At 39.3% G+C, this 27,643-nt stretch overlaps 1 protein-coding gene across 1 annotated transcript in view; it reads left to right on the plus strand.

The window, feature by feature from the left end:
- spred1 (sprouty related EVH1 domain containing 1) overlaps window positions 1-23,951 on the plus strand; it is an 85,390-nt gene extending 61,439 nt beyond the window's left edge. Inside the window, exons 4-6 of the mRNA XM_062041440.1 lie at window positions 702-748; window positions 16,685-16,840; window positions 19,969-23,951. Of these exons, the coding sequence (XP_061897424.1) occupies window positions 702-748; window positions 16,685-16,840; window positions 19,969-20,637 (872 nt within the window). The 3' untranslated portion in view covers window positions 20,638-23,951. The remainder of the gene's footprint in view (window positions 1-701; window positions 749-16,684; window positions 16,841-19,968) is intronic.
- Window positions 23,952-27,643: the final 3,692 nt, after the last annotated feature.

Consider the following 27,643-nt stretch of genomic DNA (forward strand, 5'->3'; position numbering starts at 1 on the left):
AGGCCCCGAGGTCAAAAAGGCTAAAAACCCGTGGCTTAAGGGAAATTGATTAGTCGCACTTTAACAGCTAATTTCAACCCCATAGTTGCACACACCCAGAAGAGAAGTCAAATACAGAAGTTGGGAATGTGTTCACTTGTAAAATTTGTCAAAACACTTTCAGTTAGTTTAAAAAGTTAAAAACGCACCACACGCATAGCTCTCCATCATCGTCCCAGCCAGAATGAAAACGCCCAAACGCGGTCACCCAGATAACCAGAAACCAGAAAAGCCATCTAAGTGTATGACGTGTGTGTGTTTTTTGTTGATGTTTTTTTGGATGTGGGACTGGCACATGGCGTGGTTTTAGCCAAGGTCGGGTTACATGATTCTCGGCATGCATATTTCATGAACTTCCGTGCGCCCCACTGACACAAAGCAGCTTTCGTTTCCCCATTTAGGCGACGGAGGGAGGGAAGCACAAGTCTCGTCTCTCAATTCTGACTCGACGAGACTCGATCTGTTTGTTTAAGCCTCACTTAAATAAGTCGTGTGCGTCATCCTTCCACAGTCAGAATGTCTTGATTAAAAAACAGTTTCAATCCTCATCATAATACTGATGAAGTGGCTTAAAAGCAAATGTCCCCAGTTAGTTGCATGTTTGTGCAATTGTTTTGGAAAATCATTCCAATAATCTTGTGTTTTTTTTTCTTTTTTTCCAGGCCGCAAGCCATTTGGTGAAGGGGATGCTCCTGAAAACGGAATACCAGTGAGTGATTTCCTATTACAGTCCTGCTGATTTATTACATATCATTTATGTGCGTTTGTAGTGAACCTGTGTGACAGCATTATTTTAGAGTGTAAGTGTGGGGGAAATGATCAATTGTTAGATGCATCACAATTGGGACGTGAGCGATTCTGAATCGATGAACAAACATCCATATATGGATGATTTAAGTTTGTTGAATAAAGTAATTCAGATGGTTCTAAAAGGTCCATCCAGCACAGAGAGACGTGAAGGAGGAGAAGAGAAGTCACGCTAACTGCTAAGCTAGTTTGAATGTGACAAGAATAGGTGCGTCGTACACTTTCTAACTGGAAACATGTCTACAGCAGAGAGTTACAAGCTATGAAAAGGGAATTAGATAGTAGATTAATAAAAATGTCAAGAAGGAGAATAGTATCAACAGAGTGTAACAACATGGATATGACTGGGTAGATTCCACACACTTCTGTCAGCTGCGCGCTTATGGCGACGGGGGGAAAATTGTTGCTTCCCAGGCTGCTATTGTGCTTACATACTGTATGTAGTCTTCTATACTGTATGCACACAGTATATCTATGCCGTGCGCAATCACACCCAAAAACCGAAAATATATATATTACTCCGTACGTCAACATCCGAATAAAGTCTTATATATGTGTTATTATTATATGAATGTAATAATATATTTATAATATAATAATTAAAGCTGCATCAATAATCTATAATCACATCGTAGCTCCTGAATCATAATCAAATCGTGAGGTGCCCAAAGATTCCATCCGCTAATATTGGTAATTTAGTTTACAAGAGTTCTGTGTATTATTATCGGGTGTTCACAAGCTTGAATCAATAAATCAATCAATCAATCAATCAATCAAAGTTTACTTATATAGCCCTTAATCACAGATATCTCAAAGGGCTGCACAAGCCACAATGACATCCTCGGCTCAGATCCCACATCAGGGCAAGAAAAAATTCAACCCAATGGGAACCGCGAGAAAACTTGGTGAAGGGGCTGCCCCCACCCTCTGGGTGACCGGTGTAATGGTTGTCGAGTGGATGCGGTTAATTATTTGAGAGTCCAGTCTATGGTGGGGCCAGCAGGGGATCCTCGTGCATGTAGACATGTCGGGGCGCAGAGACGTCACCGACTGATGCATAAGGAGTTGTCCAGCCCGGGTCCCGACTTCATGCGCAAGGGAGGCCAGTAGGAGATCATCTTGAATGGAGACGAGTCAGCAGCGCAGAGACGTCACCAACTGATGCTAAGAAGAGTGGTCAATCCTGGGTCTCGACTTGGAACAACTAGCGCGTCCTCTGTGGAGGCTGATCTGTGGTCACCTGATAACAGTGGCGTGCGGTGAGGTTAATGTCTGGTGAGGCACTGCATCATCACAGTCAGATTTACAAACATATGAACCCTAAATAGTATCTTATTCACCATGTGATTGGCAGCAGTTAACGGGTTATGTTTAAAAGCTCATACCAGCATTCTTTACACAACTGTAGCACACAAAAAAGCACATTTAATAAAAAAAACATTATTTTGGTCTTACCTTTCTTGCTGGACATCCACACAGCCAGCCCTTGCGTGTGTACCACGCCGTTTGAAAAGAACGGGTCTTCTGTCCCGAAGTCAAAAGCAAACCTTTTATCTCTACCTTAAATTATTACCTCCTGCTTCGATTGAAAGTCCAGTTTAGAAAACTGTTTTATTTTACATATGTAATCCTCCATGTTTTTAATAAAAGTCCAGGCGAGAGGAAATAAATCGCTTGCAAACTTTTTTTTCTCTTTTTTTTTTTTCTTCTGCGGCCGAGGAATAATCTCTGGGATCACTACCGCCCTCTACCACCAGGAGGCCGGATTACTGCGAGCCTCAACCAGTACGTCTTTTGCAGCAGATTTATGAATGCTCAGCACAAGAAATACGTTCCACACATACAGTTTTTGACAAAATACACTGTACATTATACACCTCAGCTAACTAAACTATGTCATAGTTTAGTTAGCTGATATAATTCATATAGCAATACAGTCTCACTGCACAGCAGCTCAGCAGTTAGCCGAGTCATTGTGCACAATCCATGTTGAGGCACAAATCAGTGACGTGCCTCAACTGGCTGCTGATCACCGCACCGTCTCTTCTCAGTATTTGAACGGCAAATGTGAAAATAACTTTAGTATAATCACTGGATACATATAACAATTTAATAAAAATTTTTTTCTTTTTACATTTTTTTTCTTTCCATGATGCCTCTAGTGACTGCACGCCACTGCCTGATAACCACTCCACGCAGGAGAGGGGGGCAGAGCAGAAAAGAGAGACAGCAGACCAACCAGTCTAAAAAGAGAGTAAACAAATGAGTTTTAAGATGGGACTTAAATGCTTCTACTGAGGTAGCATCTCTAACTGTTACCGGTAGGGCATTCCAGAGTACTGGAGCCAGAATAGAAAACGCTCTAAAGCCCAGACTTTTTTGGGCTCTGGGAATCACTAGTAAGACGGAGTTTTTTGAACACAGATTTCTGGCCAGGACATATGGTACAATACAATCAGCAAGATATGATGGAGCTAGAACGTTTAGTATTTTATACGTAAGTAGTAAAACCTTAAAGTCACATCTGAACTGCACAGGAAGGTAGTGCAGGTGAGCAATATTGTTCAAATACAAACACTTACTACATATGTCTATGTCGTATGCTTGTGTGCTTAGCTGTTGTGTAGCTGCTAGCTCACACATGTGTAAAAATAAGTTAACCACCTAAAGAAATTCTAAACTTTGATTGAATGTGATGAGTTGACGTAATTGTAGTATATTCTTTTAATCGACTTTAAACGTGTCATTCGTCTTTTTAGAGATCTCAGACGACACGCTCGCTGACTTTACGCGATGTCGTGACGCTGCTGAGTTTTGTTTTTGTTCGATTTCACATTCCACTGTATGCAGTCTGGTGTTTTTGACATCCTACTCTACCTCCCACGTCTTATTAGATCTTAGCTGCATATTCATCACCAGTGTACAATGCTCTTGACTCTCCCCAACACACTCCCCACCCCACAAAGTATCCAAAAGAGGGTTGAGGAAGGGAGCAGCGTTCCTGTTCCTGTGGCAAAGTTCCTCTTTAGAGAGGGATCAGCCTGAACACACAGGAAATCCAATAGCACCGCTGTTGCTAGGCAGCACGGTGGTGGTGGTGGAGAGGAGAAGGGGGGGGGGGCTGCAAAAGAGAAAGAAGGAGGGGGACTAGAAGTGGGGTGTTCACAAGGTTCAGCGCGTGAGCCACCGAGAGTGTCACCATGGTGATTTGGCATCCGAATGTTGTGGTCGGAGACCTGGGTTGCAGAGAAAGAGAAGTGAGCTAGTAAATAGCAACACAAGCCCTCATGAAGACATGATGATGCATACAGTGTGCATAGCCATGCATGAGGGGAAAATAGCATCAACAGGTCCAGTAGACTTGCATTGTCAAGCACTCCATCCATGCACGTGCGTTAAAGACAGCCACCTCAGCCCACTTCCTGTCCACAACGTGTTCTTCCTCTTGCTCAGACCCGCACAGCACGTACTTTATATGCACAAATGACTTGCTCCGTACAACTTCGCCGTGCCAAGGCTGTTGCTTGCACCAAACTTCTGCATCTAACGTAGGCCTTTAGAACAGGAAGTTATATATTGCCATAGTTCACAGAGATTTTGTTGGCTTTATGGCTTCAAACTGTTGACTAATGTTCCATAAAATACTTTGGAGCAAGTTTAAAGTTCCGAACATTCAGGGCACATCTCGTTGGATGAGATACAAGAGCGGTATGAAACTTCAGATGTTCAGCTTGGCAAAGAAGTGGACGAATAGTTCTTTTAAAGGCTACACTGGGCTTGAGCCAAGTACTTTTATTTCTTTTGACGCTAACAAGACTCAGACAATGCAAAAGCAATCCCTGGAAATAAGTATTAGCTTAGCATCACTGAACGAAAACATAAACAATTACTATTGCACTTTTTCATTTTAGTGTCACAGATAAATAGTTTGCATGTCTTCCCCGTGACTGCGTGGGTTCCTTCCAGGTACTCTGGCGTCCTCCCACCTCCAAAGACATGCACCTGGGGATAGGTGGATTGGCAACACTAAATTGGCCCTAGTGTGTGAATGTGAGTGTGAATGTTGTCTGTCTATCTGTGTTGGCCCTGCGATGAGGTGGCGACTTGTCCAAGGCCTTCCGCCCGAATGCAGCTGGGATAGGTTCCAGCACCCCCCGCGACCCTGATAGGGACAAGCACTAAAAAATGGATGAATAGAGCTATATATTAGTTGAAAAACACACCTAAGGCCGTTACTAAGTAGTTTTAGTGGAACAGCATCCTATGACCTCTCTGTTTTAGAAAATGCATTCCAATTTTAAGGTGAATCATATTAATCGCCGTTTTAAAATTAACCACGGTGACTCATCATTTCCAACAAGTCATGTTATTGTTAGCTGTGGTTATATTTACGACTATTTGTACGCAATAAGACATATTTTTGGAGCCAAACTGGTGTGAATGAAATCACAGACCAAATGTGAATATTTAAAGGGAGAAGGCGACATCCTCTGATCTGATCCCACATCAGTGCAAGAAAGAACTCAACCCAATGTGAACAATGTGAACTCCTGGAAGGGACCGCAGATGTGGGGACCCTTCCCCAGATGACCGGTGCAATGGATGGCGAGTGGATATGGTTAATAATGTGACAGTCCAGACCACGGGGAGTAGGGTTGGGTATCGTTTGAATTCGAACGATTCCGATTCCGATTCCGATTCCGGTTCCTGACGATTCTCGATTCCGATTCTTTTAAGAGGCAGGGTCAAAAAAAAGTTTAGGATATTTTAAATGAGCTAGCTAACCTACAGTCTTTCTGAATGAAATAGTCTGACATTCTCCATCAATTTTAATTCTATTAACTTTTTATGAACTTTACTATAAATTCCTTACAGGGCTGTTTTCAACTAGAATATGAATATCAAATCTATGAACTTGAATATAAATATTATAAATTATGAATACATTTTCCCAGGGGTACACTTTCCTCAAGAGAGCTTTATTTTTGAAAACCTCATGAAAACACATTTACACACACAAGTGTATGATGCTGCAGGTACTTAAAAATGTTACCGTGCTCCCACTGATGGGCTAACCTGGTGCAGAAAAGCAAATAAACAATAAGAAACAACTTGCAAAACCCAGTCCAGATTAGCAGCAGGTACAGTATAAAATCAGAGACAGTTCTTGTTTAGGAAAATGACCATATCCGCCTTCTCAGGCAGTATGCGTGAGCGTTCTGGACAGATAGTGTCTCCTGCTGTGGAAAATACACGTTCGCTGGGTGTGGAAGAAGCTTGAACGCATAAATAGGAGAAAGCTAGATCTGACAGCAAAGGATAAGTCTTTTGTTGGTTCCACCGGACCACCACCATGCAGCAGGGTCGTCAGACATAAGTATCGGTGGAACGTCCTGGTACATCTGGAGCTCTCTCTCCACTCGTTTCTTGATGGACATGGAGCTCTGTTATTTCGCGGTTATTTCATTTTTTTTTTGTAAAGTAAAGCCACACTTTCGACCGCCGACGCCCACTATCCATGCTTGAGCTTGACTGACTCGCTCGGCTATGCTAACACTTCCGGCGGTGGGCGCTTCTTCGTTGGTGCTCAACGGCTTCTTCTTCCGGTTCGGCTGACTTTTTTTTTTTTTTTTTTCCGGTCGGCGGACTGGGTATCGAAAATAGGAATCGAAATTTAAGCTTTTGAACGATACCGGGAGAATCGGAAAGTTAGTCCCGGTTCAAATCGATACTCGATACTCGATACCTAACCCTAACGGGGAGGTCAGCTAGGGCAGGGGTCGGCAACCTTTACCACTCAAAGAGCCATTTTGACCAGTTTCACAAATTAAAGAAGACAATGGGAGCCACAAAACTCTTTTGAAATTTAAAATGAAATGACACTGCATACAAAGTTTTTTTTTGCTTTGTGCTATGTATAAAGATTAAAGATTAAAGTACCAATGATTGTCACACACACACTAGATGTGGCGAAATGTGTCCTCTGCATTTGTCCCATCCCCTTGGGGAGCAGTGGGCAGCAGCGGCGCCGCGCCCGGGAATCATTTTCGGTGATTTAACCCCCAACTCCAACCCTTTGTTGCTGAGTGCCAACCAGGGAGGTTATGGGTCCCATTTTTATAACCAGGGGTTTCAAACACGCAGCCCGCATCTTAATATGAAAATTTAATGTTAGTGCGGACCACGAGTTTAATATGAATGGCGCTTGACAGCGTCATACTTGCTAACCCTCCCGATTTTACCGGGAGATCCCCGAATTTTAAGTCTACTTTTCTCTCGAATGCCTGCTGATTTTCACCCTAACAACAATAACAAGTCTTCCGGGCTACATTATACACCCCCGGGAGGTAGGGTTGGGGGGGGCGGGGTTTGGTGGTAGCGGGGGTGTATAATGTAGCCCGGAAGAGTTAGGGATGCATGGGATTCTGGGTATTTGTTCTGTTGTGTTTATGTTGTGTTACGGTGCGGATGTTCTCCCGAAATGAGTTTGTCATTCTTGTTTGGGGTGGGTTCACAGTGTGGTGTATATTATTAAGAGTGTTAAAGTTGTTTATATCGCAACCGTCAGTGTAACCTGTATAGCTGTGGAACAAGTATGCCTTGCTGTCACACATCTACCCCCGTCCCCACCCCCCTCCGTGCGTCGGTTTAGGTGGGCGGGTTTGGTGGTAGCGGGGGTGTATAATGTAGACCGGAAGAGTTAGGGCTGCATGGGATTCTGGGTATTCGTTCTGTTGTGTTTATGTTGTGTTACGGTGCGGATATTCTCCAGAAATGTGTTTGTCATTCTTTTTTGGTGTGGGTTCACAGTGTGGCGCATATTTGTAACGTAACAGTGTTAAAGTTGTTTTATACGGTCAGTGTAAGCTGTGTGGCTGTTGACCAAGTATGCCTTGCTGTCACTTACGTGTACAAGCAGAAGCTGCATTCAACATGATGCCGAGCAGGTACGCTGTCCGAGCAGTCTGTAGAGGGCGCTAAAGGCAGTGTCATCACGCCGTGAATGTCGGGTGTCTCCCGAAAAAATTGGGAGGGTTGTCAAGTATGGCGCTGTCAAGCGCCATTCATATAAAACTTGCGGGCCGCATTAACATTATTAAGGTGCGGGCCGGGGCGTGTGTCTGAGACCCCTGGTTAAAACATAGCACAAAGCAAAAAAAAGCTTTGTATGCAGTGTTATTTCATTTTAAATTTCAAAAGAGTTTGTGGCTACCATTGTTTTCTTTAATTAGTGAAACTCGTCAAAATGGCTCTTTGAGTGATAAAGGTTGCCGACCCCTGACTTAGGAAGTGGGAAGTCCGAGTTGGGAATGGCGTAAGAGCGTTTCAGGTACAATGTCGGAAATCAAGATAGCCGCATCCACAAAAGCAATTTTTGCGCTTGCCTTGTCTGAATACAAACTAATTATGGGAAAATATGCACTCTTTCTGCAACCTTCAAACACGGTGGATGAAGAAAAAACACAGACACTATTGCTAACGACGTACAGCCTATATACCACATGAAATAAATGTAGTTTACACTAGTGGTCCCCAACCCGGTACCGGCCCGCGGACCGCACAAGAAATTAAAAAAAATTTAAAAAATTAAAAAACTTTTTTTTTTTTTTTTTTAAATTAAATCTACATAAAAAACACAATATATACATTATATATCAATATAGATCAATACAGTCTGCAGGTATACAGTCTGTAAGCACACATGATTGTATTTCTTTATGGAAATTTTTTTATTTTTTATTTTTTTTAAATACAACCCCCCCCCCCCCTCCCCCCACCGGTCCGTGGGACAAATTTTCAAGCGTTGACCGGTCCGCAGCTACAAAAAGGTTGGGGACCACTGGTTTACACTACAGTGACGTTACCATATATAAACGTACAGCAATACATTGTATATGGCTGCTTTACTGTGAGAAAAACTCATCAGAAGTGCTTATAGTGGATATTATAGAAGCAAATATCATTAATTACATCCAGGGCAGCCATCTTTGATTACATCCAGGGCAGCCATCTTTGACACACACACGGGGGTGGTGAGAATGCTCCGACTTTCCGAATGGGAAATCCGACCTCGAGGGGTGTTCCACTTAAAATTCCATTTAGGAACTCGGAAATTTCGACTCCCCAGTACAAATGAAATGCTTGCACGCAGGCGTTTGTATTGACTTCCATCCTATTTATGAATGGGGAAATGGGGAGTGCCGTAAAGCAAGTCAGCACATTAGTAGTTTTTTGCTTGTAAGGGTTCCTGCCACCCTCCTGAAAGTTGTTAAGTGCCAGGGAAAGCAATACAGACCCCATCAGGCCATGACAGAGGTGTCATTCAACTAGTTGTAAGTCCATGTAGTGTCTCAAAAGTTATGAAAATATTTTATGAAGGTTGAAAATGTACTTAGTGCTGCTTTAAGATAATTGTGGGTTAAAAGTGGGACATTTTTGTGTGTGCAGCTCTGCAGGTTAAGGCTCATTTAGACAACTCAAAAAAGATTCACCATAGCAAAACTGTCTTAAAAACAAACAAACAGAATGGCAGTAAATAACCCTCGGATTTTTAAGGGCTTTAGTCCAGAAACGTTACAGTTGCCAAGTGCTATGTTGACCATTCTCTGTCCTGCCGCCACATTCACGAGGAAAATGCACGGACGTTCCCTGGTGCTTCCCTCCACCATTCCCCCCTCCAGCCACAACCTCATCTCTGGGGTAAGATCAGCTCCAGATTGCCCACACATGCCTTTGAATGGGGGTGGCGGTGGGGGCTTCAAAAAGGAAGCCCAAATCTGTTTCCCATTTTGACTCCCCCTCCCTCTCTCTAGTCCCCGCCCCCTCCACCTAGCCACCCTTTTGCTCCGTCGTCTTCTTACACACACACACACACACACACACACACACACACACACACACACACACACACACACACACACACACACACACACACACACACACATACTGGTTATCATTTGGAATGGGGACCAAGTTTTTGATCATCACTTGTGGGGACCACCCTTTCTACAGGTTGTGGAGGCATAAAAAAAAATTAGGTAAAATGGCCATTACCCAGTTAGCTCATACACGTCTTTAAATCTCTGGATTGATGAAGTAATGTGCTGATCATTCTTACTGGGGACCCTGGGGAAAAAGAATTAATATGGTAATAATTTTGCATAATTCACACAAATTTGTACGTGACTACTGAGGACCATTTAAAAAAAAAAGAAGTTCAAATTAAATATGACATGATCCTCAGAATACAGCGCTACAGCTGTCCTCTTAAATGTTAAAGCAAATCCTGCTTCTTCTGTGACTTTACTGAAAACTGCTATTTAGCAGTAATGAAGTTGTCTGCAACTCCAACTACCATATATAGAAGGATGGAAAATTCGGAATGTGAATCATACTTCAAGGTAATAATGTTTTATAATCATGCTGTATGAAAATGTCATCCTAACAGTGTCCTAACAGGGCTGCTGTGCAAATGTCTCACACTCAAACTAACCAGTAAACATGCTTTAAATCACTTAGGCATCTTCAGAATGGATCTGACTATCATTTAAAAAGGTTTCCCTTTTGGGGACCTGTTTTTTTGTCCCCATACCGTCAGAGGTCCCCTAAAGGTGACTGTGTTAACAGAGCGATGTCCCCATTAAGTAAGCATTGCCAGAACACACACACACACACACACACAAACACACACACACACAGCTGTCATCTGGCTTTTTAAGTTCTCTGCTGCATTTCTCCAGCTGGAGCTGGTTTATGACATTATCTCTGCAGACTCTTTGGCCTCTCTCTCTCTCTCTCTCTCTCTCTCTGTCTCTCTCTCCCTCTCTCTCTCTCTCTCTCTCTCTCGCTCTCTCTCTCTCTCTCTCTCTCTCTCTCTCTCTTTCTCTCTCTCTCACACACATTTTCTTTCTTGTTTTACATGCACACACACACATACACACCTACTTTTCCTGTTCTGCTCTTTCTCTCCCTTCCTTCCACTGTCTTCTCCTTCTCACGTTCCCCTGCAGACACTTTGGTATGTTTAGCGGGAGCAAAATCACACCATACATGCACCATGTGTGCAGCTCAAGGGGAAGACGGAGGGGACGGGGACAGGGGGGGTTGGGGGGTGGGGGGGTGCAAGTAGAAGAAGAAAAAAAAAAGAAAATGGGGGAAAAAAGAAGTCAAAGGAAGCATCTCTTAGCAACCACAGGACAGTAATTACTGTTGCAGCAGCTGGGAGCAAACCAGATTTCCGCTGTGCATTAAAGCACACTGGCATAGGCTCCTTTACACATGGCACTACTGACTAACCAGAGCCACATCCTCCCCCACACGCCACTGAGAGGGGAAGAGAGTGGACGACTAACCCTGCCTTGATGAGGTCCGAGCGGTAGAAAGAGGATGGGGGTGATCTAGGACGCTATGAAGGTGTGCATGCGTGTGAAGAGCGCAGCAACTTTGGGAGGGCTTATATAAGCATAGGGCAAGAACAAAAAAATGCAGTTTGTAAACTGAAAAATATGTCTCAAAAGTTGCACAAAAACTTTGATGGCAAACTGTCAAACTGTCATGCAAGATGTTAGCGTGATGGTATACTGTCGTCATGCAAGATGTTAGCTAATCGGTAAACTGTTGCCATGCAAAATGTTAGCTTATTGGTAAGCTCTCGTCATGCAAGATGTTAGCTTGATGTCAACTGCCATCTTGCAAGATGTTGGCTTATTGGTAAACTGTCGTCATGCAAAATGTTAGCTTATTGGTCAACTGTCGTCATGCAAGATGTTAGCTTTTTGGTAAACTGTCGTCACGCAAAATGTTACTTTATTGGTAAACTGTTGTAATGTAAGATGTTAGCTTGATGGTCAACTGTCGTCATTCAAAATGTTAGCTTATTGGTCAACTGTCGTCATGCAAGAAGTTAGCTTTTTGGTAAACTGTCGTCGTGCAAAATGTTAGCTTATTGGTAAACTGTTGTAATGCAAGATGTTAGCTTATTGGTAAACTGTCGTCATGCAAAATGTTAGATTGATGGTAAACTGTCGTCGCGCAAAATGTTAGCTTATTGGTAAACTGTTGTAATGCAAGATGATAGCTTGATGGTCAACTGTCGTCATTCAAAATCTTACCCTGATGGTAAACCGTCGTCATGCAAAATAATAGCTTGATGGTCAGCTATCGTCATGCAAGATGTTAGCGTCATGGTAAACTGTTGTCATGTGAGGTTAGCTTGATGTCAACTGCCATTCTGCTTGGCACTCAGCAACAAAGGGTTGGAGTTGGGGGTTAAATCACCAAAATGATTCCCGGGCGCGGCGCCGCTGCTGCCCACTGCTCCCCAAGGGGATGGGACAAATGCAGAGGACAAATTTCACCATGTCTAGTGTGTGTGTGACAATCATTGGTACTTTAATAAAAAAAAATTTTTAAAAATCATGCACGATGTTAGCTTATTTGTAAACTGTTGTCATGCAAAATGTTAGCTTATTGGTCAACTGTCGTCATGCAAGATGTTAGCTTTTTGGTAAACTGTCGTCACGCCAAATGTTAGCTTATTGGTAAACTGTTGTAATGCAAGATGTTAGCTTGATGGTCAACTGTCGTCATTCAAAACGTTAGCCTGATGGTAAACTGTCGTCACGCAAGATAATAGCTTGATGGTCAGCTGTCGTCATGCAAGATGTTAGTGTAACGGTAAACTGTCGTCATGCAAGATGTTAGCTTGATGGTCAACTGTCGTCATGCAAAATGTTAGCTTATTGGTCAAATGTGGTCATGCAAGATGTTAGCTTTTTGGTTAACTATCGTTGCGCAAAATGTTAGCTTATTGGTAAACTGTTGTAATGCAAAATGTTAGATTGATGGTAAACTGTCGTCATGCAAGATGTTAGCTTGATGGTCAACTGTGGTCATGCAAGATGTTAGCTTTTTGGTTAACTGTCGTCGCGCAAAATGTTAGCTAACTGGTAAACTGCTGTAATGCAAGATGTTAGCTTGATGTCAACTGCATCATGCAATATGTTAGCTTATTGGTAAACTGTCGTCATGCAAAATGTTAGCTCATTGGTCAACTGTGGTCATGCAAGATGTTAGCTTTTTGGTTAACTATCGTCGCGCAAAATGTTAGCTTACTGGTAAACTGCTGTAATGCAAGATGTTAGCATGACGGTAAACTGTTGTCATGCAAGGTTAGCTTGATGTCAACTGCCATCATGCAAGATGTTAGCTTATTTGTAAACTGTGGTCATGCAAAATGTTAGATTGATGTTAAACTGTCGTCATGCAAGATGTTAGTGTGATGGTAAACTCTCATCATGCAAGATGTTAGCTTGATGGTCAACTGTCGTCATGCAAAATGTTAGCTTGTTGGTCAACTGTCGTCACGCAAAATGTTAGCTTATTGGTAAACGGTTGTAATGCAAGATGTTAGCTTGATGGTCAACTGTCGTCATTCAAAACGTTAGCCTGATGGTAAAACTGTCGTCACGCAAGATAATAGCTTGATGGTCAGCTATCGTCATGCAAGATGTTAGCGTGACGGTAAACTGTTGTCATGCGAGATGTTAGCGTGATGGCTACCTGTCGCCATTCAAGACTTTAGCTTGATGCTGAATTGTCTTTGTGCAAGATCTTAGCTTGATGGTACGATGTTAGCTCAATAGTAAACTGTGGAAGATGGAAGATTTTAGCTTGATGTTACTTGTCGTTGTGCAAGATGTAAACTGTTGTCATGTGAGATTTTAGTTTGATGGTAAACTGTCGTCATGCAAACTGTTAGCTTGATGTTGAATTGTCATCGTGCAAGATGTTTTCTGTTGTAATGCCAGATGTTAGCTTGATGGTAAACTGTTGTCATGCCAGATGTTAGCTTAATGGTAAACTGTTGTCATGCCAGATGTTAGAATAGAATAAAATTGGAACACTTAATTTTCATAATACATGAGAGCATGACAAATTTAAAGGTGGCTACTCTGTTAGATGCAGTTAAAATCCAAGACAAACATTGTATAACATCTTAAAAATAAATATAATACAAGTACAAACAGCAGTGCAACAGTGAAAAACAGTCTAAGCTCTTAGGACAGATTCCGTTAAATGGTCCACAGGTAAACACTGTTTTTACCTCTGTTTGTCCTGACTTTGTGTGACCAAAATGTCCTCAAACAGCTAGCTTGGGGTTTACTTTTTTTATAAATCCCTTTTTATTATGCGAGTATTAGCAAGTATTGTGAGTACCAAATTACAGTTTTTGAAGGGGTTGACTTTGCGTTTCCCTTTGTATTTTTGTATACACTTATTTCAAAGGGTGCAGCCTCAACACGGAATGTTCAAAGAAATACTGTATTTATTAGAGATGTCCGATATTATCGGCCGATAAATGCTTTAAAATGTAATATCGGAAATTATCGGTATCGTTTTTTTATTTTATTTTTTATTTTATTTTATTTTTTTATTAAATCAACATAAAAAAACACAAGATACACTTACAATTAGTGCACCAACCCAAAAAACCTCCCTCCGCCATTTACACTCATTCACACTCATTCACACAAAAGGGTTGTTTCTTTCTGTTATTAATATTCTGGTTCCTACATTATATATCAATATATATCAATACAGTCTGCAAGGGATACAGTCTGTAAGCACACATGATTGTGCGTGCTGCTGGTCCACTAATAGTACTAACCTTTAACAGTTAATTTTACTCATTTTCATTAATTACTAGTTTCTATGTAACTGTTTTTATATTGTTTTACTTTCTTTTTGATTCAAGAAAATGTTTTTAATTTATTTATCTTATTTTATTAATTTAAAAAAAAAAGGACCTTATCTTCACCATACCTGGTTGTCCAAATTAGGCATAATAATGTGTTAATTCCACGACTGTATATATCGGTATCGGTTGATATCGTTATCGTAATTAAAGAGTTGGACAAAATCAGAATATCGGATATCGGCAAAAAGCCATTATCGGACATTCCTAGTATTTATATTATTCACATGTGAATTATGCTGTGTAAAAGACTGTATTTATATCATTCACATGTGAATTATGCTGTATAATAGACTGTATTTATATTATTCACATGTGAATTATGCTGTATAATAGACTGTATTTATATTATTCACATGTGAATTATGCTGTATAATAGACTGTATTTATATTATTCACATGTGAATTATGCTGTATAATAGACTGTATTTATATTATTCACATGTGAATTATGCTGTATAATAGACTGTATTTATATTATTCACATGTGAATAATGCTGTATAATCAACTGTATTTATATTATTCACATGTGAATAATGCTGTATAATAGACTGTATTTATATTATTCACATGTGAATAACGCTGTATAATAGACTGTATTTATGTTATTCACATGTGAATAATGCTTTATAATAGACTGTATTTATATTATTCACATGTGAATTATGCTGTATAATAGACTGTATTTATATTATTCACATGTGAATAATGCTGTATAATCGACTGTATTTATATTATTCACATGTGAATAATGCTGTATAATAGACTGTATTTATATTATTCACATGTGAATAACGCTGTATAATAGACTGTATTTATATTATTCACATGTGAATAATGCTGTATAATAGACTGTATTTATATTATTCACATGTGAATAATGCTGTATAATAGACTGTATTTATATTATTCACATGTGAATAATGCTGTATAATAGACTGTATTTATATTATTCACATGTAAAAAATACCTAAGTGTTTATTGTTTATTGTGAGCGAACTGTGGTGCTGAATTTCCCCCAGGGATCAATAAAGTACTTTCTATTCTATTCTAAAATCTATGCACTAGCATTTCATTTAGCTGCAAGCGCTGGTCAGTACCCAAAGTTATAGGATTGTATTATTTTAACCACAAATGCAGTGTAATGTATGGACTTGTTTGAACACCTCTGACATGTGTGACATGAGCAACACATATTCTACATAGCCTCAACAAAAACGGTCTGAAGAGAAGACGAATATGACAGATAAAGAATAGATAGAATATGCACCTGTGAAGTCGAGTTAGCCAGCAGCGCTAGTTACTACCTTGTAGTAGATCTAGTGTTTGCCCTCTTTTGTCTTAACATCCTGCATCACAATAATGTTTGAGATGTTCGCAAATCCTAATGACCCTTGAACCTGTAACAGATTATTTCTATCTGCTATGGACTAATCGACTTGATTTCCTTTTTGATGGGTCATATTTTATTTTTCTCCTGTTCCATGAAAGGAATCCACTCAGAGTTCTATCTTTGATAGGATTTTGCCTCCCTGGTGTTTGGTGACATAACATGGGCTCCTATTATAGCTTCATTATTTCTCCCTCCCCCCCGCACCTTTACATTCATGAATCATGAAATAACCGTCGTAATAGCTACTTTCTTATAAGAGCCCCTTTAAACTGTACCTTGCACGTGCCTGAAAAGCGCATATTGATGCGGTCTGCAGCATTGGCCAGGTGCTATTTATAGAAACTTCAGCTTGATTGTTGTCAATGGCGAGCCTTCTTTTCCTTGCAAGACGACGCCGTAACAATGTTCTTGGAATGATTTGCTTATTTACACTGTCTCGTTAATTTTTAGGCTGGTGTTAAAAGAATTAAAGAAGGTTTGTGGGAATGCTGGTTGGGAACTCTGAGTTCTTCCACTTCTGAATGGCCTTAACAGTGCAGCCTCCCTGACAGGCATAAGTGCAGTCTGCCCCCTGGTGGTTAAGAGTGGAAGTCACAGCAGGCATAACACAAATGAGTCAAAAGGAAATTATTTATTGTGCTTCTATTTTAGTTCAATAATATGAATGCATTTTTCTTTTCATCTGCAGGTATGTGAGGAGCCTCCCTCCATCTGCACCCCCATGAAGGAGCCCTTCTCCCCCTTGAACAATGTCGTCTCCACGGAGCCCTTCCGAGGCTGCTACGTACGCGCACAGCCCTTTGACGAGTTCCCATCCAGCAACCGCCGCTACCTGCCGCCACAGGTACATCACCACTGCCAAACTCCAACTCCTACTCAGGAATGCACGATAATGGAAATTTGAACCTATAACCAATAATTTCCAGACTTTTACAACCGATATTTATGTATTTATACTGTATTTACACGAGATTTTGAGAGAATGCATTCATTTAATAGATAACACTTTTGTAGACACTCTTAACAAAATATATGATAATCTATGGTCGGGGTGAGGATGAAAACTGATATTTTTTTAAACTTAACTACAATTTGAAGTACAAATACAATTCCTATTATAATTCTGACCCATGTAAACAATTAACCAAAAATAATGGAATTTATTGATATTTCAACTTTTCAACTATTTAATTGATAGACAACAAGCAACTCAAACTTTGTTAATATGATTTCATACGTTGAAAAAAAAAAAAGATCTGTCCAGCACAACATGCATAAATGAGGCCAATAAAACCAAGCCGATTCTGCGTTGCCGTTAGCAACAACACCAAAACAAGTGGAGTCACATCTGTTGTTGATTGACAAATATAGAATAAATACAATTATATTTTTCCCTGACAGTAATAAAGTAATACAATAGTGCAAAAAGGTCCTGTTCCTTAGAAAGACAACATTCTATTGGAGAACTTTGGGGTTCAAATAATGAAGTGCATTTTTCCCTCTATGAAATCATAAAAGTTAACTAAAAGTTATCTGTGCCTCCAGATAAATGATAAGTTAAACATAAACAATCACCTTATTTTACGGACTATAAAGTGCACCGGTATATAAGCCGCACCCACTAAATGTTAGGGAAAATAAATATGTTTCCATATATTAGCCGCAGATAAATGTATGTATGTAAAACGTGCCTTGATGTCCAAGACAAATTTCTCCTCGGAGACAATGAAGCTAATTATTATTACTATTATTTATATATACGTTGCGACACAGAAAGATTTTGTAAATGTTTATTTACACTACTTAATTGTTTCCAAACGGTGCCTGTCACACGGCAGTAAAATGGCTGATAAAACAAAACAGAAGTCATTGTCATGGACCCACTAGCTGCGGAAGCCAGCTCTCCAATCAGTTAAACTCCACGGTGACATCTTAGTGAGTTTACTGAGAAATTTGTGAAACTGAAACAATACAAAAAGAATGCAGAAGTTTATAATACTAACACAGACACTCGGAAATGTGTTATCATATTAGCTAATGCTAATGACGCTAGCGTGGTTACATTATGATAGCACGTACAAATATGCATGAAAACGCTCCTACAGACTTCACACATGGGACGGTTTAGTAAGTATGAACAGTTTTAGTTATAATGTAAAACGTACAAACTTTGCTTGGAGTTACGAATAAAGAATCCATATGAGTAGAACGCTATGGAGGGCTAGGATACTGAACGACCCTCTACTTCCGGTTGAAAGCAGTAAATGGAAGGACACTGCAAAACCTGCAGTGAGCAAATTCGTCCAAAAGATGGCGCTATAGCACAAACAATAAAAAAACATTCTATTTGCTTGTTTGTTTATTTTTTTAATTTTTGAATTATGGCTGATTTTTTTCCCAGCTGACTGCAAGTCAAATGTGATTTTTATCAGACTCCAGTGTAAATGCACACAGGCCCTAATGTGGTCCCAATGTGGCCACGATGTCACTTGCATGCACACTGCAATAAAGTGAAAACAAAGGAAGTTGACCGGGAGGAATTCGCTACTACTACAAAATAAAATAAAAGTTGCAACACCTTAAAATGAGTGTTTGTTTACGTGAAAGTAAATTAAAGTAATATGATGTATGAATGGAAGTATATAGTGCAATATATTTGGGAGGGTTGTAATCTTTCTATGGCTGTTATGTAGAGGAGACACGGACATCAGCGTGGATCTACGGGAGCTTCAATTTTCAACGCACGTGTAAGCAAACACGCCACAGCGTTGATTCCGGTCTTTCAACAATTGCTATTTCTTCAGAATCAAAATATATATTCATGTATTACATATAGCCTATTATTTCCACACTATTGACAAGTGATGCACCGGAAATTCTGTCCCCTTAAATAGAAACCGAAACCAGATGTTGTGAGGTAATATCCACTTCCGCTGTGTCGTTCTGGGGCACGCGAGTGACTTTGCTCGCCTAAAGCTGATGGAAAAGTCACATTCAGGTCGCATTGCGTTTAGACTGAAGTCACGTTTGAAAACATCAGATTTATTTATTTTTTTTTTGTCCTGTCCAGCTTCTCAGGCAAATCATATAGTTGATGTAGATGCCCACATCGGCTGTTCAGATCTACTTAACAAAAGAGAAGTGTAGGATACTTCTCTTGTTGCCTTAATTGTATTTGACTTTATTAAATGTATTTATATTACCATTTGGTGCAGCCGGGCCGGAGCAGGAGGGGATAGAAAGAGAAAAAAAGGAATTGTGGGGACAAAAGATTAGACAGAGAGACAAAAACAACAACAGCAAACACAACAATAACAACAACAACAACAACAATAGAGCAACATCAGCAAGTACGATATGTACAAATATGATGGTAAAAGTGCTAGCAAAGAAGCAGTTAGCGAAATAAATAATAATACAGAAATGACCATGAGCATTATTACACTACAAAGGGAGCAATACAAATACCAATAGAAATAGCGCTATTGATAATGAACAATACCAATAATTTACCTCTATTATCAACAATACAGTTGTTCAAATGCAACAATACATATACGTAATGATAACTAGAGACACGAAAGAATGCAGAAAAATGGAGGGGAAGAAAGAGAAGCAACCTATATTAACCTTGTAGATTGTTATAGTAACAATATGTTACTATAACATCAGATTTCAATCGCATTTGTGGCCTGAATCTGATGCCAAAAGAGCAGATTTGAAGCACTTTGGAGCCTTTAGACTGGCAAAAAAATCCAAGCTGTCTCACTTGAGGGGAAAAAATAGGAGCTGTCTCCCTTGAGGGGAAAAAATCCGGTTTGGTGTGCGGTGTAAACTGGGCCTATGAAGATCCCAAAAAGTTAGTAATGAAAGTCGGAGACATGTTAAATCTGTTAAATGTTGTCTTCCACCATTTCTGACATATCGCAATGATGAATTTGGTTATTTACTAACATGTTCTCCGTCCTCAAGGTGTCATTCAAGCCGACGCGTCACGTCAGCTTTCACATGGACGAAGAAGAGATCGTCCGCATTAACCCGCGCAAGGACGTGCTCATCCGGGGCTACGAGGACTACCGCCACCCGGTCATGTGGAAGCAGGATTCGGACCGCGAGGACCTGGACTTCCCTGCCACCTTCCACAAACTGGACACTAAGAAGTGCGAGTACCTCTTCCCCGACGGCCCCGGCGGGGACTCCCGTTCGGGGCCCGGCCTGGGCATGGACACTGCCATCAAGACTCAGCCCTCGCCGCTGCTGAAATCTAAAAAGGGGCGGCGGCGGCGGGAGGACGGCGAGCGCTCGCGCTGCATCTACTGCCGGGAGATGTTCAACCATGAGGACAACTGGCGGGGGCAGTGCCAGGACGCCCCCGACCCCATCAAGCAGTGCATCTACAAAGTCAGCTGCATGCTGTGCGCCGAGAGCATGCTCTACCACTGCATGTCCGACTCGGAGGGCGACTTCTCGGACCCGTGCTCGTGCGACACCTCCGACGAGCAGTTCTGCCTGCGCTGGCTCGCCCTGGTGGCGCTCTCCTTCATCGCGCCCTGCATGTGCTGCTACCTGCCCCTGCGCGCCTGCCACCACTGCGGCGAGGCGTGCCGCTGCTGCGGGGGCAAGCACAAGGCGGCCGGGTGACGCGGCCCCCCCGGACACCCTCAAAGCTAGCTAACACAGGAAGCGGATCAATTCCAAGCCGGCATCCTTTTTTCCTTCCCCCTCTCAGACGGGGCGATGTTCTTGATCGCCAGCTCTGAGGGCTTTTGGTGATTTCAGTTGGCGTTTGGCGCGACAAGCTGCAGTAGAGGACTAACTTAAGCTTTTGCGGGGTGGGAGGGGCGTCGAGCTGAGTCCGGGAGCTTCTTCTGAGGACGTGAGGAGACGAAGATTTAACAGACTTGGAGATGTTACTAAACGCACCTGTGCACACACACACACACACACACACACACACACACACACACACACACACACACATACACACACGCTCATTGACAAACCACAGGTTTAACGAACTCTACTACAAGAAATGTGTAACTTTATGAAGGAACGTGTCTTTTGTACAGACAAAAACTACAAGAAAACTATCCAGAAAATTAACTTGCTGTTTAAGTATGCTAAAAGGGATACCTTCTTGCTTTCTTTTTTCGTGTGAAGTTGCAGTCGGGTAACAGTGGCCTTTCCCCTTCATGACGGTGTAATTAGTAGACAGAAAAAAAAAACATGCACTAGACATGGCGTTCATCTCTCACATTAGTGTCATTCTGTGTTACTTGATCCCTTCTTTCCAACAAAATCTCACGTAGAACATTTGATTGCATTCCAAACACAAAAAAAAGGGACTCATTCCATTGTGGGAAGGGAAAAATGGTCACCATGCTGACTTTCCCTCTTAAGTACAAAAAGCAGTTTTTCGAAGATGGCATCTTGATGGGTTTGTTTTTTAGCTCACTTATTATATCTGCTGTAGTTTCATCCTCCTGTTAAGATTCAAAGTTTTGCTCAACCAGCAAGTTTTTGTTTTGGTGTCAGTGCTTCTATTGGGAAAAAAACGACCAGGCACTTAAAAACCAGGCTAGTCTTTCATTGATTCTTGAATTAGTCTGGAGATAAAAAGCACTGCTCTTCAACGCTTTGGTTGCAGCACCCTCCCCCAAAAAAAACCCGTTTGTACAACAATCACTTCTTTTTATTTTGATACTTTTTTTGTGCTCCTCCCTCGTCATGTCCCAAGTTCACTCCTTCATGTGTCTTTGTTTAATAAGCCCTGGATGAATGACCGCATTGTTTCAGGAACGTCGAGTATCTCAGCTATTAAATACATACAAAATGGTGCGCGTGTGTAGGTCTTCACATGCACTGGTAACGCCCTAACATTGACAACTTTTTTTTACTTTGACTGACCGGCATCCTCTTGCCTTAAAAGGAATAGTCTTATTTTCTTTGGGAGGCGATGAATATATTCAATAAGAAAACATTTGTAAGATAAGCTAGCAAGCTATTAATTAGCACTTCAGCGTAGTCCTAAAGGTGTGTGAGATTGTGAAAAAACAACAACACCCCCTTAGGCAGACCTGGGCAAATTAAGGCCTGGGGGCCACATGCGGCCCGTTAAGCTTTTCAATGTGGCCCGCCGGACATTCCCAAATAATTTTTTTAGATCTTTAAGATGGAAAGTGTAGCTGCCATTATGATGTGCAGTCATGTTTTCTAATGACCGTAAGTCTTCAACTATACAAAGTATTTCAATGGTTGGAATCTGCGCTTTTGCATGATATACTAGTTACTATGGTCATCTAATTAGTTACTATGGTAATCTACGTCACAGCAGCTCAGACGAGGCACCAAGCAGTGTGGGCGGGAAGCGTTCCCACAGACGCGGAAAGAGATTTTCACAACAAAGTTCTAAAGCTTAGTGATATATCAGATTGTAGGTGGGTTTATTTTGTTCCCTTCGCGTTCATACTTCACTGTTTGTTGCATTTTTGTTGCGTTTCACTTGATTGTAAAATGTGTCGATCGAAAGGGGGTGTGACGTTCATATTTTGTCAATATTCAGCGTTTTATCCTTCATAGAAAAATGTAAAAATTCCATTACGTTTATTAAGGCGGTCTGTCATAACGTTTTTAGCATTCAATCAGACATTATTGTGAGGTTTTGTATTAGTGTTCCTAAAAATAGATATACCGGCCCCCAGACACATTTTTTTCTCTAAATGTGGCCCCCCGAGTCAAAATAATTGCCCAGGCCTGCTCTTAGGGCTCTGTTTTGTTGGTGTTTTAATTAACATTAAACATGGCATTACAATTTACAACAAATCAGCAAGTACACGCATGCGCACACATAGCAACATCCTGCCGTGCTGCTGCAGTTTTACGACTTTTGAGTCGTAAAAAAAATTGTACAAAAATATCGGATATGCGTTCGCAGTGTTTGGATCGTGAAAATTGTAGTACTGCTGTTAAATAACGGGCTTGAAAAACAAGCTTTTTATTTCCAGCTATGTGACCACTTATGTCACCGGGGTCAAAGCTAAGATGAAAAGTGCCGTTTCCAAATGTTAATAATGAAAGTTGTTGACATTTTGAAAGTGGAGTTGTCAACTATTTCAGATTATTAGTAGTTTTGCAAACCAGTTGATGAAAAAAATGTGGCTGACAGATCGGGCAGTGACATTCGCGACATTCCAGATTTGTGAAGTAGGAGATATTCCACTTGTTAGCATTAGCACTACATTATAGTCAAAATAGATAGAAAAGTGTCAACAGGCTAATCTTTTTTTGAATATGTTTTATCACTACATAAATGGGCTCCGAAGTTGCGAAAGGACGAGATTGTCATTTTCAAATTTCTCCGTTTTTCGTTACGCGTCATTGTAATTATGCTGGTTTCTGAGACTACAGGCAGGCCGGAAATATTCTTACAAGGTCCAACATTAAGCATTTTCATCCCACAATAAGCTTATAATTGCTGTTGTTTCTGAAATGATGTTGTCTTTTTGCGGCCAAATTGTTTTTTTTAAGACATTTTGTGAAACAACATCTTACAGAGACGACATAACCACCTATCTACACAGCTGTTTCCATGCAAAACAGATGTGAAATGAGGTTATCTCCTACTACAAACAAACAAAGATCAAAGTTTTAAGCTTTGCACATCCCGGTTTTATTAAACGCAGCATTAATTCACAGATTTTTTTTTTCCCGTAGCGTGAAATGAAACGAGCCAAATGTAAACAAAAACATCACCAACCGTGCGTGATTAACCGCTTAGTTTTACCACAAATTACCTTGGTAGTTAATTTGAACATTTATATTCTGTATATCAACAGTACCTTTGCTAGTTGCGACCAAGTATGGCCTCACCAATTCCGCATAATGGAAAACATTCTTACTTATTATACTTATACCTCAAATTGTGGAGAAAAAGTTGAACAAATGTTAGAATTTTACGGAGCCCCTAAAGGGACATGGGGGAAAATTTGTTTTAACTAATTTTTTTTTAATTATTATTTTTTTAGACATCTATCTCGTGCGCATGAGAAACTTTTTATAAAGTTATAAAAAATAAAAAATAAATTGAATTTTTTTTTTTTTTTTTTTTTAAACATTTATCTCGTGCGCACAAGAAACTTTCCTTTGTTTTTCTTTTCTTTTTTTTCTTGTGCGCACGGGATAAATGTCTAAAAAAAAAAATCTAAAAAAATTCTAAATTTTTAAATAACTTTATAAAAAGTTTCTCGTGCGCACGAGATAGTTTTTCGTGCACACGAGAAACTTTTTATAAAGTTATAAAAAAAAAATTTAGAATTTTTTTTTATTTTTTAGACATTTATCTCGTGCGCACGAGATACATGTCTAAAAAAATATTTTTTTTTTAAATTTTTTATTTTTTATAACTTTATAAAAAGTTTCTCGTGCGCACAAGATAGTTTTTCGTGCGCATGAGATACATGTCTAAAAAAATAAAAATAAAAATGTATTAAAAAAAATATTCCCCCCATGTCCCTTTAGGGGCTCCGTAGCATTTAGCTCAATAACTTAAGTAAATATTTATAGTCAAAACTTTTTTTAATTATTAATTTTGATAGGCTCCATTAACCCCGACCGAATAGGGCAACCGGTAAAAATTATGTCCACAAAATTTTTGTCCACAAAAGAGGAAGAAAAAGCTACATTTAACCGCTGGGTAATAGGTAGTTGACTCAAATGTGGCGCCCCCGCTGGTTGAAACAAAGTAGTGCGCTCCATTTTCACTCAATTGCTTTGGTTTTAACGATAAATCCTGCATATTGGACGGTATTTGTAATGATTATGTCATCTCTTGTTTAAAACCCACTTTAAAAAAGACGCTAGTTTTTTTTTCAATGTAGACAAAAACACCAAGTTGAACAACTCTAACACGTTACACTGCAATAACTTGTGTAAATCGAAATGTTAGCTACCTTTTTTTTAATTTTTTTTTAATTTCTATGCAAACTTACCGACACGAGACAGACCTCTCTCTGACGCGACTTTCTGAAAGACCCCCTTAGTTAGCTTGCTAGGTAGATAAGCCCCTCCCCTCTCGCCCCCTCAGTACCAAACACCTGTAAATACTCAACACTGTATTTAAGTACTGATAATGATAATAATCCCAGCCTGTTTTTTTTTTAAAGATAGAGCTGTATATATCGTGACTGTCTGCGTTCTATACGGTAGCTTCTATTGACAGCATTGTTGTGTACATAATTCCACCTTTTGATTTCGTATTGTTTCACATTGAAAAGTAGCGGGCATTTGTGACTATTGAGCTTCTAATAAAAGTTCCTCACTAGTTTTGTACAGAAGGAAGGAAGGAAGGCTACCGCTAACACGGTACAGTAGTGGCAGTCCACTCGCTTTAGAACATTTTATATAAGAATATATATATATATAAATTAATTTTATAAATATTACATATATATTAATAAATAAATATATATGTGTATATATATATATATACGTATATACACACACACACAGAGGCTGCTAGATACAATCACTAATTTAAAAAAAAAAAAAAAGTACATTAGCTATGAACGACTGTTATACCCTAATTAAAACTTGTGGTGTGTGTGTGTGTGTGTGATTCCCATTTTTTTGGATGGCTCCCAAGCTGAACGAACCTAATTAAAACTTGCTGGCTTACGAGCAAAATGTAGGGTTTTTTTGTTTGTTTGTTTTTAAATATATACAACGACGACAAAAATATAACACTTCATTCTGCATTAACCAGCACAGTGCAACTTCCTGTCATGTACTGTATTATATATGCAACATATGTCTGTCCGCTTTAATATATATATATATATATTTTTTGACCTGCATTTTATATACATACATCGATATATATACGTGTATATATACATATATATATATATATATATATATTAATATATATACTGTATATATATACAGATATACATATATATATATATATATATATATATATATATATATATATATATATATATATATATATATATATATATATATATACATACATATATTTGTATATGTATGTATATATATATACATATATGTATGTATATATATATACATATATATGTATGTATATATATATATACATATATATATATGTATGTTTATATATATATATGTTTATATATATATATATATATATATATATATATATATATATATATATATATATATATATATATATATATATATATATATATATATATATATATATATATATATATATATATATATATATATATATATATATATGCTATAGACTTCAGTTATAACCACTTATGCTGCTGGTCTTGTATCCTCCTTTCAATCTTGGAAAAAGTTTGGGAATGCATACAAAATAAATGTACATTGTTGTGTAGAGAGAGAAAAAAAACTATATAGACCCCTGTTTTGTTTTTCTTTTCGGTGTAAAGTTTTTTGTTTTTCTAAAAAAAGAAAAAAGTTTACTTTTTCACAGCAGTTTTGAGTGTTTTTGTTTGGATTCTCCCGACGCTTTTGGTGCACTGATACTACTCTGTGTATGCTTTGGACATCTTACAGCGCTTGATGTAACATTTATGTGATTAGTTCTTAAAATAGTTGAAGACATTTTTGTGTTTTTTGAAAACTTGCAGTATAAATGGTACTATTAACTATTCTGTAAACACTGCCTGGTTATTTTTTGTTTCCTTCTTGTGTATATATTTTTTTAATTTAAGTTCCTTCTAGTGCCATCAGCTCTCCCATCCTGACAACCTCAACAACAACAACAACAAAAAGTGCCTCACGTCCCTCCTCGTTTCCATTTTACACTTTTTAACATCTCACTCCTCGCTATCGCTCTCCTTCTAGTTCTTCTGTTTTGTTATTTTCCCTCCTTACCACACAACTTGTTAGGTATTTTTTGTGGACAATACCGAATGTATGGTGTAAAATTGGATAGTCCCAATAAATAACTCATGGCATAGTTGTATTTTCTTTATGCAGATGTAGCTTGTTACTTTTCATAAAATATTATAATGTAAATATGCATACATATGTTTGTAACTGTTTTATGTTACATCATACACTTGTAATTTGACATATCAAATAACATTATCATAATAAAATTGTGAGTTTTATTACTTGAGTGTGCATAATTTTTTTTTTATTACTGTTCAATTTAAAGCTAACAAAATTCACCGAAAATAAAGCCTAAAAAAATGACAATAAACTTCCAACAAAATAATGCAATTAAGTCACAAAAATGTTTTGTCGTGTCTCCATGTAATTATAGCATGTTTCCATGTCTAGTATACAAACCCCAAAACCAGTGAACGTGTGTAAATCGTAAATAAAAACAGAATACAATGATTTGTAAATCATTTTCAACCTACATTCAATTAAATAGACTGCAAAGACAAGATACTTAACATTTGAACTGGAAAACTTTGTTATTTTTTGCAAATATTAGCTCATTTGGAATTTGATGCCTGCAAGGTGTTTCAAAAAAGCTGGCACAAGTGGCAAAAAAGACTGAGAGAGTTGAGGAATGCTCATCAAACACTTATTTGGAACATCCCACAGGTGAACATTGGATCAGGTGGGTGCCATGATTGGGTATAAAAGCAGCTTCCATGAAATGCTCAGTCATTCACAAACA

This window comes from Entelurus aequoreus, linkage group LG03 (assembly GCF_033978785.1).
Source record: "Entelurus aequoreus isolate RoL-2023_Sb linkage group LG03, RoL_Eaeq_v1.1, whole genome shotgun sequence".
Taxonomy (NCBI): domain Eukaryota; kingdom Metazoa; phylum Chordata; class Actinopteri; order Syngnathiformes; family Syngnathidae; genus Entelurus; species Entelurus aequoreus.